This window comes from Cheilinus undulatus, linkage group 7 (genome assembly GCF_018320785.1).
Source record: "Cheilinus undulatus linkage group 7, ASM1832078v1, whole genome shotgun sequence".
In the NCBI taxonomy this organism is placed as follows: domain Eukaryota; kingdom Metazoa; phylum Chordata; class Actinopteri; order Labriformes; family Labridae; genus Cheilinus; species Cheilinus undulatus.
Window position 1 is genome coordinate 41,803,083 of NC_054871.1, and position 12,676 is coordinate 41,815,758.

The window sequence follows — 12,676 nt, forward strand, 5'->3', positions numbered from 1 at the left end:
ATGTAAGCAAGCAGCAACAAGAGGTGCAATTATGGCACAAGAGCTTAGCATGGATGCTGCTAAAGCAACAGTTTTATCAGAACTTCATGATATTTCTTCGTTAAAAGAAGAACCAAGCACAGCAGTGAGCTGTTTTCTTTTCCAAAATGACAGAATTCGTGCACTGACATGTCTATAGTCGCCATGGTTTGCGTTATTCCTCAATAGCTGTGCACGCGCACCTCAGTCGCGGCTACATTACGTGTTTTGTTGCTCTGATTGGCCCATAAAGATGTGGCGGGCAGAATGTTCATCCAATCCCACTCCGAGTTTTTTGCTCTTTCCCAAACCCTTAGTATCGAAGGTTATCCAGATGAATGTGTGAAACAAATCCATCTGGCATGTCAGCTTAGAAGATAATCACATCAGGGCTGATAAACAGAACCTCTCAACCCTGAGGCTGGTTTTGCTTTAATACACTTTTACTTACTTTATTGTTGCAATTCTCTGATAATTAGATGGTAAGGCTAACCCTAACCCTAACTCTTGTTATATAGTGGCAATTCTTGGGTGATTAGGGGGTATTTTATCAAACAATTCCCTAGAAATAAGATGATCGTTTTCTATATAAGTTGCTTGATAATTACCAGGTCATTTCTCTATTTTGGCCCACTAAATTTATTGAAGTCCTTCCTGAGTGTTTTTCAAGTAATTCCTTCTTCCAGTCGGATCTGGGAACGGCCCCTAGTGCCATTAAAACAAACGGGAGAGGCTAATTAATTGTTCTTTATGGCCCCACAAGTTTTTCAAATGTCTCTGTAGTGTTTTCATTGAAATTCCCTGTTTGAGAAACAAAACTGTGATAAAAGACAGATACTGTATTTGAGTCTTATGTTATAGTTTTGCAAGGTTTTTTTGGTGGAAGATTTTCAGGTCTAAAATTGGATGCAGCGTTCTTAAGTTTGAGAAAGGTTGACCTAGATCCCTAAAATGAGCAGGAATTTTCATCAAGCATCATCACTATTTACTGTACCACTAGTTTTCCAGCAGTTCCTGACCAACATCCAGCTCATAAACTAGCATTATTTTTATAAAGTGACACCAAAAGTCCACATGGAATAATAAACACAAGTGGAGCCAAATGAAAACAAGAAACATCACAACCTTTATTGTTCTTGATCTCTGAATGTTCTGAGAGTCTCAACCATTAAACATTAATGACGTTCAAGTTGTCGGGCTGTACAATAAATACAGGAAATCATTTCAACAGGACGAGGAAAGATGATGCTGTCCGTTCCATGTAAGAGCATTTACATGATTAAACATCCTCTACTTTAAATATGGCTAACTGAACTAAATTATTGAGTTTACATGAGATCAGTGTGTACACAGTACAATAGATAGTATACAATCTTTAGATAACAGTCTACATCTGCTTATTTTAATCATTCTTCTATTTTCCAATTTAACTGAATCCGTATTTATTCTGCAGATTGGTTCATGAGGTGTTGAGATTTGGGCAGCTGGTAAATATATTAGACATTAACCTTTATAAAATCCCTTTCACTGGGTATCGTTGTTCCTTTAAAGTATCAACAGAAGTTTGGTAAACCATGAGTGAAGTTTCAACAAATTAAGCAGTGTCCTAAATATCTCTAAAACAAATCATGTGTAGATAAATCAGCTGATGCTTTTGTAAACAGACCACATGCTGCAGATTTAGAATCAGCGGCCATAGCTGCGATCACATACACTGAGGCAGTAGCACCATATACAGCTTTATGGAGAGGGACATTTTTATCAGTGAAGACACATTTCCTTCCCTTGGATCGACTCTTTGCTGAAGACAAAAAGGTTCAAGTTTCTGACAAAGTTGGTAACGGTGACACTGGACCAGGTTTAAGAGCTTATGCATCTTGTTTTTGGATGTTTAATGTTTTTGGTCAAAGCAGCACCGGTAGTTCTGGTCCCTGCTGGTCTGCACTTTAGTCAAAGACATGTAACAAAATATGGCTGCTGTGCTTCAAACAGTGCCAGTAATCTGATATAAATCAGGTTACTCATCACATCACAGTGAGCTGAAGGAGAGGTCACACACGCACAGAGGCACACACTCACACACACTGATTCTTTGGCTCGGTTCTGGATTACATGTTCCATTTTAGTCCCACTTGTGTGGCCAGCAGGTAGCACATGCCGATCATACATGTCATTATCATCATGGGGAATCCTAATCTGTAAAACAAAGAACACAAAACATTCATTTAATATGTGAACAGCTCTTATTATTGAAACGTGATGATGGTCAGAACAGTGCTGTGAAAACAATTTGCCCGCTTCCTGATTTCTTATTTTTTTGCATTCATGTCTTGGATCATAAAGTGAAATAAGGACAGCCCAATTAAACAGGAAATACAGATTTTAAATAATTTTTCTTCAAAAGTGCACTTCCGTCAGGACACACATCATTTGGGGTTATAGATTTTTCCCTTCCTATACCTACAAGGAAAGCCTGAGACAGGGGGAGGAGCAGCAAAAACCCAGAGCAGAGTAGACATCACTGAGAACAGAATGACGCTGATTAAGTCAGATGTAGCATAAAGGAGGAGCTGGGGTGGAGGAGGGTTGCAAAAAGGAGCTTGCATGAGTGTAATTAGCTAATAGCATGCTAAGAGTGAAGCAGCGGGCTGTCAGCAGATGAGGGCTTGCATGAGATCAGCTGATCTCAAATACATAGCACTGCTCGACTCCGTGGCCCGTTTGAACCAAAGCTATACACTTAATTTCTGTGTTCCGGCTCGAAGCATTACAAGAATGCACATGTGCTCTGGGATCCAAGGATGTGCATGAACTCTGGCATTGCTTCAAGGTTGAATGAATTATTGAATTATTTCAAAAAGTCTGAGGCTGCAGAAAAGCATACCCATGGACAGTTGACTGGAAGGGAAATGTGTGGTAAGAAAGTTGTACAAGAAACAGCCATGAGAGTATTGTCATACAAAGCAGATTAAAGAGCTTGGGGGAACCTCAAAAGCAGTGGACTGAGGCTGGAGTCAGACATTTAAGAGCCACCAAGACTCCTTAACCGCAGAGTACACAGCAAAAACTGGTGGTGTTGAATTATCAGTGTTATACATTTCAGTTTTGATTTTAACACTCAAAGTGTAATTTTAACTCTATTCAGAGTAAATGACCTTCAGTGTTGGAGTAACACTGGTTCAGTGTAATAAAAGTAGCACTCTGAAAAGTGTTAAATTAACACTCAAAAGTGTGGACACATATAAACCCTTTTCTAGTAGATTTTACACTCTCAGTGTTAACCTTTAAAACCTACGGGATCGCCAGCGCTCCCACTTGCATATCTATTTTCAATCATGGGTAGAATTGTAACCAAAAGAGATAGAGCAATAATTCTTTTCGCATATAAAACCAGATGAGTAACTCTAACATATCACACATTCAGTGTGTTCCAGAGTACTGTTTCCTTCTAGAAATATCCCTCCTTATTTTGCAAAAATGTAGTACAAAGCGCACACATCAAAAACAATATAATATAATCTAATCAGGGCTATAATTGTGTTGTTTTCTTTCAGATTACGAGCCGCACTTACTTATCACAACTGTAAATTGTTTATTTCTCCTAAAGATGCTGTCTTTTTTGCAAATTCAGCAAAATTTCCTTTTATTTTTTTAAAGATTTATTTTTGGCCATTTTTGTGCCTTTATTAGATAGAGGAGGCCGGATTCGAACCCTAGCCGCCCACGTACATGGGAAGCACCTTTAACCACTAGGTCACCTGCTCCCCAAAATTTCCTTTTATTTTGCCACAGTTTATAAAGATAAGTGTATTACAAAAATGTAGTTTTGAACATAATTAAAATATTTTTTTGGTGGTTTGAAATAATATTGTGCAACTTTTTTACAATTACAATTTTGAGGGATACAGCTACGACATCTCTGTATTTAGGAAAATGTGTAAAAAAACAAAAACAATTTTCATTTTTCTTATGTTTTTTTGCACTTTTGAGCAATTTAATTTGTTACTATAGACTTATCACATACATATCATTAAGACTTGGGTTCTTAGGTTTGTATTTATGTATAGCCAGTTCAAATACTTCAAAGAATGGCACTACAACATGTAAAAATGTAAAGATATGTTCTGGCAGACTTGTTCTATGGTAGATCATAAAGGGTTAATCTGACACTGGCAATTTTGCTGTGTAGATGGCTATGTTTATGTCTGTGATTTGTGGACTATATGGTAATACCAAAGGAGCAGTCTTTTGACCTTTGACACATCCTTTTCAAAATCTCAGATTCATTTCTTCACTGCCGCCGTTTTTTTCTCTGTGGTATAAAACAGACAACTACAGCCGGGTTTATGAACATAATTTTCATCCTGTGAGTTATACTAAGCAAAGTCCAATAATGTAGAACTGAGCCTGACCAGCCCTTATCTTGCCTCTGTGCTGTGCAGAGTTTTCAGTTAATCTCTCAATAATCCCTGTTTTTTTGCAAATGAAATGCCATTGATCTTGATCCTGATTTGACATGTTTCCACTGACTTTTGTTCATTTCTGTTTAAGTCTCCTTTTGCTCTGCACACACCTGAAGACACCCAGTAAAAGAACACCAGAGTGAAACTGGTGAGTCAGTTTGTATTGGAGTAACATAACAGGAATAAGCTATAAATGCATTAAATTAAAAAAAATAAAATAACATTATAGTCTGTACATCAGAGAGCATGAGCAATGCACCCAGTGTGTGCTTGTTCCCTATTATGTTTATTTTCTGTCATCATACATCTTGTTCAGCACACTGGAGAGTAAACAAGTAGAGCAGCACTAAAAGTCCAGTCAATTAGCTGTCTGCAGCAGCTCATCTGACATTTATAAACAGGTGTCTTCATGCTGCTGTCTTTTTCAAAGCTAATTTTCCGGTGTGAGGTCGAGCGACAAGGAGAAAATTACAGTGAGTGGATAATAAACGATCGTTTTAGAAAACACCTGGCCTTACATGCTACACTTTGAAGAGCCTATTCGCCTCATTTCAGTGTTGTTTTGATAAATTCACTCATTATTATTTGGAGAACCTCAAGAGCAAATCAAATATAATGTACGTTTACTTTTGATTTCCAATGCAAAAAATCTCATAGCCTCCTCTCACACCCCAACCGTGCCAGAAAAAGGACACATTAAAAAATTTAAAAACATGAAAAAAGGTTAAAAGGTTACAGTAGACCTGAGGCTCTTGAGCCAGGACCTACTGTCAGTTCTTCAATGAGAAATTGTGATTCAAATTGCTTATATTTTTCAAAAAAAGGGTAAATAAATATGGTTGATAGTATTACTGCATGATTTGGTAATAATGTGCAATGGCAATTATACTGGGCAATATTATTATTGCGATTATAATGGTTTCATGCTTTGTTATCAAGGAAAATGTAGAGAATAATAAAAGTTTTGAAGAGTGTCTTTCTCAACTCAAAACATGTGAATATTAATATTATGGCACGGCATGGCTGGCACTGGTATGTTATTCTCTAGTCAAACTGTTAAATATTCACCACTGGCTGTAATGTGATCTAAGACAACATCAGTTTTAAAACACTTTACTTCTTTCTGTGTGTCTCAGTGATGAGAAATTATAAAGTTTTTAATAATTCTGCATCCCGACACTATTAAAGGGATATTTCAGGATTTTTGAAGTTGGGTCGTATGAGATGCTTGGCTATAGTAGTGGCATTAGCCTCCAGTGATTTCCGTGTAATTTGATCCTGTTGTTATTATGAGCTCAGAGAGAGTCGGCGCATGGCAGCTGTAGATGGGAACGTGTTGTCCGTGAAAATTAACGAGTTTTACGAATAAATGGGCAAAGAAAATATGTTGAATTGCCTTTGTGCTGTGTCGAAAACATACACAGCACTTCATTTTTCCCAAAAAAACCCCTCTGTGTCAGGCACTAATTTACGATGCAGTTTTCCCCATTTTGTATCCTTCCGCCTCCGCACACTGTTTTACGGTTCACAGCCATCAGCGTGCATTTCTTGCTGGAGTTTTGCTTCTCCCATTGTCCCTGAACACATCTCTCTCACTGCAGAGAGCTCACTCCCCCGCCCATCCAGAAAAAGAAAAATGTCCATGCCTCCAAATGAGCTGGACTGTTTGAGGTTGACATTTCTTTTTATGGAGCACACTCTGTTTGAATGTGTATGTACTCCCATATGAAGTGATTTTTTTTTCATGGACCCAGATTTTTTTTAAATGTATTTGTAAAAGCTGTCATTATGTTTCTGATTTGAAGTTCTTATCTTTGTACATAACATTTAATAGTTAAAACAGCCAGCAGGAAGACAGATCTGTACAGGGAGGTCTGTTCTTGTCCTTGGGTCAAAACTACTTCTCTGTGACAGTCTTTTCTTTTTTTGTGCAAAAATGTGCTAGGCAACGAAGCCACTTCACAAAACAATCAGACAGACCCGAGGCAGTAATTTGTACAAATAATTGTGCATTGATTGGCCGTTATTCAAGTGGAGGGAAATGAGAGGGCATTGAGTATGATTGTACGTACTGTACACATGTAGGGTGAGATACTGAAAAACCCTCAGACCCAAGAACTGCACTGATTTTTTTTCAACTGTCCTAAAGCCAAGTTTACATTTAATTCTATTACTGCTTTTTCCTTATCTATATCAAAGAAGACCCTCGATTAGCACTTAAAACCAGAGGGAAGTATGAGCATCATGTGTACAACTCAGATACAATTATCCAGTATGTGTGAAAATAGGGGGATTGGGGGCATTTCTGGTTCAGGACTTTGCGAACTAGAAAAAGTTATGCTGAGATTTACTTAATGCATCAGCAAATGAACTCAGTGAAAAGATCAATAGGCTCCAGAGCAGAGTCTACAGTGTGTCTTACATACATACGAGTTATAAAGGGAGGGACCTTTATTGAACCATCACAGATAGATAGTTAGTCAATGCTGGAGTCAATAACTTGTTGCTATTTTGGTCTAAATGAAGTTTATGCTACCTCAGATAGAGGATCCAGACATTATTCTTTCTGGACCATCATCAAAGATGAAGGACAAAGACAGAGAGCAACTTAAGTCTATTTTTTGGTCTATTATGTAGTGTAGACTTTTAAATGCACAGTATGTAAATTTCTCCACCATGGGACCCTCCATCAAAACAATAACACAATATGAATAGAAGAGGCTCAGCTCAGCCTCTCTCTGCTGGTTACTTGCTTTGAATTGAAGACTTTATTCATTAAAAAGTGCTCTCCATTAATAATGCTGTGTTTCTGTTTCCTTAATACACCTTCTGGACTGCAGCTTTTAATTGGAGAAGAAAGCTGCAAAGGTGAGGGTGCTGAGCAGCAGGTCTGCTTTTATTCAACCTGGAAATGGGGGGGGGGGGGGGTTTCCCTCTCATATGGGTGAACTTGGGTGAACTGATGGTGAAAAGTGTGATCAGAAAAGGTGCAAAAGCAATAAGGATGAGTTCATCCTTTAGAGGATTGTCAAACAAAGCAGATTCAAGAACTTATGGGAGCTTCACAAGGAGTGGAGTGAGACTGGAGTCAGTGGTTCAAGAGCCACCAAAGAGATGTCCAGGAAATGGGCTACAAGTGTTGTGTTCTTAGTGCCGAGCCACTCCTAAACTACAGACAGTGTCATGACCGGGACGGGCTACAGAGAAAAAGAACTGGACCACTGCTTAGTGGTCCAATGTCCTGTTTTCAGGTCCCAGAGCCTGGAGGAAGATTGTAGAGACCCAGAATCCCAGGTGCTTAAAGTTCAGTGTTTCCAGTCTCCAGTGATGGTTTGGGGTACCATGTTATCTGTTGGTGTTGGTCCACTGTCCAAGGTCAGCGCTGTCAGCCGTCTACCAGGAGATTATAGAGTACTTCATGCTTCCATCTGCTGAGAAGCTTTATGGAGATTCTTTTCTTTTCCAGCAGGACTTGGTATCTGCCCACAGTGCAGCCAAAACCACCAGAAACTGGTTTGTTAATCATAGTATTATTGTTTTTGACTAGCCAGCCAACTGGTCTGACCTGAACCTCACAGAGAATCTTTGGGGATGTTAAGAAGAAGAAATTAACCAGACTCAACAATACAGATGAGCTGAGGGCTGCTATCAGAGCAACCTGGGATTCATAACACCCCAGCAGTGCCACAAACTAATTGGCTTCATGCCACGTTACAGTGATGCAAGAATTTGTGCAAAAGGAGCAGCAACCAAGTACTGAGTGCATTAATGAACATAATTTTCCAGATTTTTTGTTTATTGTATTTTTGTAATGTTCATATATTTTGAGATACTGGATTTTTGATTTTTGTGAACTGTGAGCATCAAGATTGAAACAAAAAAAGTCTCGAACTATTTCACTTTGCATGATATGAATATAGAATTTATGTCAGTTTAACTTTTTAAACAAAATCACAGCAAAAAAAGAGGTTATTCTATTCAAATTTGTTGAGAAACACTAGTATATCCTTGGCCCACATGCAGCGCAAGGGTTAGCACTGTTGCCTCACAGCAAAAAGGTTGCTGGTTTGGTTTCAGGTCAGGGTGGTTGCATGCTCTTCCCATGCATGTGTGGTCTCTTCTCACAGGGTACTACGGCTTCCTCCCACCACCAAAGACTTGCTCGTTTGGTTACTCGGTGACTCTAAATTAGCCATAGGTGAGAGTTTGAGCCTACCCAGTTGTTGGTCTCTATACGTCTATGTCTACATTGAAAAAGAGTGGGGTATTTACAAAGGAATTATTTACTTGCTGTGCACACTTATATATCAGTAAAAAGAAGTAGTTCTTACTGAAGAAGAAACTCAATCTCTGAACAATTCCTGTGTATTCATAAATGTTTGAATCTGTCATTTTCGACACCCTAAGGACCTTAACTCAGGTGTGTCCAATCTTCTTCCACTGAGGGCCACATACTGAAAGTTATAATGTTAGTGGGGCCACTTTCATATACTTCATCTTTATGACACTGAAGTCAGAAAATCCAGTTTAATTTTGATAAAGATGTGCTTAGTCAATCGATATGCTAAAATGGCTAGTTAATTGCTAACAATGCAAATAGCCAGTCATTTCAAGGAATTTAAGAAGGCCTATCAGATTTTAGTTGAGCCCTGGCTATCACTGGATCTGTCTCTGGCAAAAGGAGAATGACTCTCTATGTAATACAGAAATTACAGGGTTGTCTCAGTTTAAGTCCCGAAAAATAGCACATCAAAATGTTTGTTTACAGAATTAGCACAGTAGATCTGCCTCATACTGAAACTAAAATAATCGACAAAAATCCAAATAAATTCATACTGTGTTCACAAACTGTATTTTTTTTCTGTTTTCTTACTGATAGACAAGTATAGTTTTGTGTTACTGTCCCGGATGAGCCCCCAAGGCATTCAATAAGAAAACAGATAAAATATACACTACAGTCAAGCACGAACTTCACGTTCTAATGTGGGCCATTTCACTTATTTTTTACAATTTGCTGCAAGCCAATTAAAAAATGGGCCAAGGGCTGCATTTGGCCTCTAGGCCAAAGTTTGGACACCCTTGGCTTAACTGCACAGTCATGATGGAGGTGGCATAACTTCAGTGTTAGCACTAGGATCCATCAGTCTGCAAGAGACGGTTTGTCTCTCCCTTTCTTACTTCCAAGATGGAGCTCAATAGATCTTAAAGTTTGCAAATTATCTGTCAGATAAATTTACAACATGCTTGTCTGAAGAATCAGCAGCCTTTGACTCCACATCAGCAACTTTTTAGTCCAAAATGGGGTACTTGGTTTAAGTGTCTTTGGAGACTTTAGGAAGTTTTGATTCTGCTGTACATTTGCAAAGATCAGCCCTAGACTGCAGTGACTGAAATTTAATTTTATGATGCAATAGCAAAGATCACAGTCATAAAAAGCAGCAGTAACCCTCCTAAATGATATTAATTAGAACACAAGTCAAGGCATTCTCCGTTTTCCACTCCACAATTAGCATCATAAATTCTGAATGTGTCCTTAGAAGACTCCAGATCTGCAGATGGTTTGTCATTTGGATGTCTACCATGTCCTATATGGACACATGGCTGCTCTGAGGGCCAGAGATCTGTTCGCCCTCAGTCTCTGACACAGATCACTCTCAGTTTCAGTTTGAAAGCCAAAATGAAAAAAGAAACCACATGTATATTAAACTTGCCAAAACAAAGCAATGAAAAGTCAGTCAGAGCAGGAAAAAAGTACAACTACAGTGCTGCTCTCAGACAAATTAAGAGAACTCATCGTTAAAATATCATTAAGAGCAGATGCTGCTTTGTGTGATGATGTGGTCTGAAAAGTCAATAATAGGCTTAATAAATAAGTCAGGGCCAAATAAACCAGAAAATTACCACACCAGCATAAGGCTACTGCACATTAATGTTTATTAACTGTGCTCCTATTGAGATTAATGACTAAATGATGACAGCATGTTACTCCTAATGCATGGCCAATTACAGTTATGATGATAGAATGTTGTGAGTATAAGTTAATGGGCTTGGCCAGTGGCTGGGGCACACTAAACTAAACTTTTTTGTGCTATAATCTTATGCATATGGTTATGCCTTTTTCTTTTTTCATGAGTGTGTGAAATCACCATTACAAGGACGTTTAATTACAACAATTAGTGTTGAACACGAACAAGGCCAGCAATAAAATGAAGGATTTTGCCAGTAGGGTTCTATGGTCAAAACTCAGTGCTACACTGTGTAACTTTGGCAGCAGGTCTTGGTTGACTGACAAAATGTGTGTTGGGTTTTACTGTGCCTATGAAAAGTACTCACCCTCTTGGATGTTTTACCCCTTCATTAGTTTTGAAAATAAATCATGGTCAATATAATTTGGCTTTTTTGTCAAAAAACCTCAATAATGTCAGAGTGAAAACAGATCTATACAAAGTGATGACAATTTAAAAAATGTGATGTAAAACAAGTTACTGCATAAGTATTCATCCCCCTCAAGTCAGAATTTAGTAGATGCATCTTTGGCTGAAATCCCAGCACTGAGTCTGTGTGGATGGGTCTCAGTCAGGCTTGCACATCTGTGCACTGCAATTGTACTCCATTCTGCTTTGTAAAACTGCTCAAGTTCTGCCAGGTTGCACAAGAATCGGGCATGAACAGCACTTTTCAAGTCTAGTCACAAATTCTCTATTGCATAGAGGTCTGGGCTTTGACTCTGCCACTCCAGAACATTCACCTTGTTGTCTTTAAATCATTTCTGCATAGCTTTCGCTGTATGCTTCGAGTCATTGTCTTGCTGGAAAATAAATCTTCTCCCACACAATAGTTCTCTTGCTGATCAACTTTCCTCCAGGATCTTCCTACATTTTGCCACATTCATTTTACCCTCTACCTTTACAAGCCTTCTAGGGCCAGCTGCCAAGAAGCATCCCCACAGCATGATGCTGCCACTACCATCACAGTGGGGATGGTGTGTTGGTGGTGATATGCAGTGTTTGGTGTAAAAAAGGTGACCAAACAGCATCATATTCGTCTCATCATACAAAAAACTTTCTTACACATGACCATGAAATCTCCCATATGCCTTTTTGGCAACTCAGTGTCATCAGTGTGTGAGGACAGCCTGATCTAGACAGATTTACACATGGGCAAGGTTCCTTCCATTTCTTGATGATGGATTTAACTGAACTCCAGGGGATATCCAAAGGATGCATTGGAAATTTTTGTAACCATCCTCTGACTTATATTTTTCTTAGTAACATTTTCTCTGAGTTGCTTGGAGTGTTCTTTTGTCTTCGTGGTGTAATGGTAGCCAGGAATACTGACTAGCCAGTGACCAGACCTTCCAGACAAAGGTGTCTTTACTCACTTGAGACACATTCACTACATTCAGGTGATCATAATTTCACTAAATGTGAGACTACTAGCAGCAACTGGCTGGACCTCTGTTGAATTAGGTCAGCCAATTTAAGGGGGGTGAATATTTATGTAGTCACTTGTTCTACCTCACATATATTTTTGGTAAAAATGGTAAAACATCAAACAGGGTGAATAATTTTTATAGGCACTGATAGCGCTATTTCACACATCAGCCTTCAGCGAAAAAGAAGCCAGTCTTGCTACTGTTCATTACAATGGCTGAGACTTTGAGGTGGAAGAAGGTGGGGTCAGATCAGAGAACAAGCAAGAGTGACCAAGCAAATACCTGGACTAGAGTTAATATTGGACAGGCTTTAACAAGTTGGCAAGAGCTTCATGAATCAGTAAGCTGTCAGCCCAGTGCTGAGCTGGTCATGTTGCTGTTGGCTGGTTGCAAACCTACTGGACTACTGCCAAGCAAGTAGGTATTATAGCCCGTCTCATGGCTAACTGGAAGGCAAAGATCAAATTTTAAGAGTGTACATCCTTATAGATACCATTCATGACAGATTGCGAAGAAATGTTTGGCTGTGTTGCTACCAGTAGCAATGTTTTTCGACACTGGTTGTTCATGTTTGACAGCTTTGCTGGGTGCATAAAGTTAACTCAAATTATGTCTTAGGTTTGCATGAAAATTACATAAATCCATTTTAGGTCAAAAAGTTGTCTCTTCACTTGTTGATCTTTAACTTAGCTTTTAAAGTTTGTAGCCTTGTAAGGCTATCTAAACTAGCAAGTCCCACAAGGAAATTGTTTGCAAACAC

General features: G+C 38.8%; 1 protein-coding gene across 1 annotated transcript in view; it reads right to left on the reverse strand.

Moving 5' to 3' along the window:
* Nucleotides 1-1,920: 1,920 nt before the first annotated feature.
* Nucleotides 1,921-12,676, reverse strand: part of oca2 (oculocutaneous albinism II) — a 115,238-nt gene continuing 104,482 nt past the window's right edge. The window contains exon 23 of the mRNA XM_041792041.1: nucleotides 1,921-2,214. Coding sequence (XP_041647975.1) covers nucleotides 2,127-2,214 — 88 coding nt within the window. The 3' untranslated portion in view covers nucleotides 1,921-2,126. The remainder of the gene's footprint in view (nucleotides 2,215-12,676) is intronic.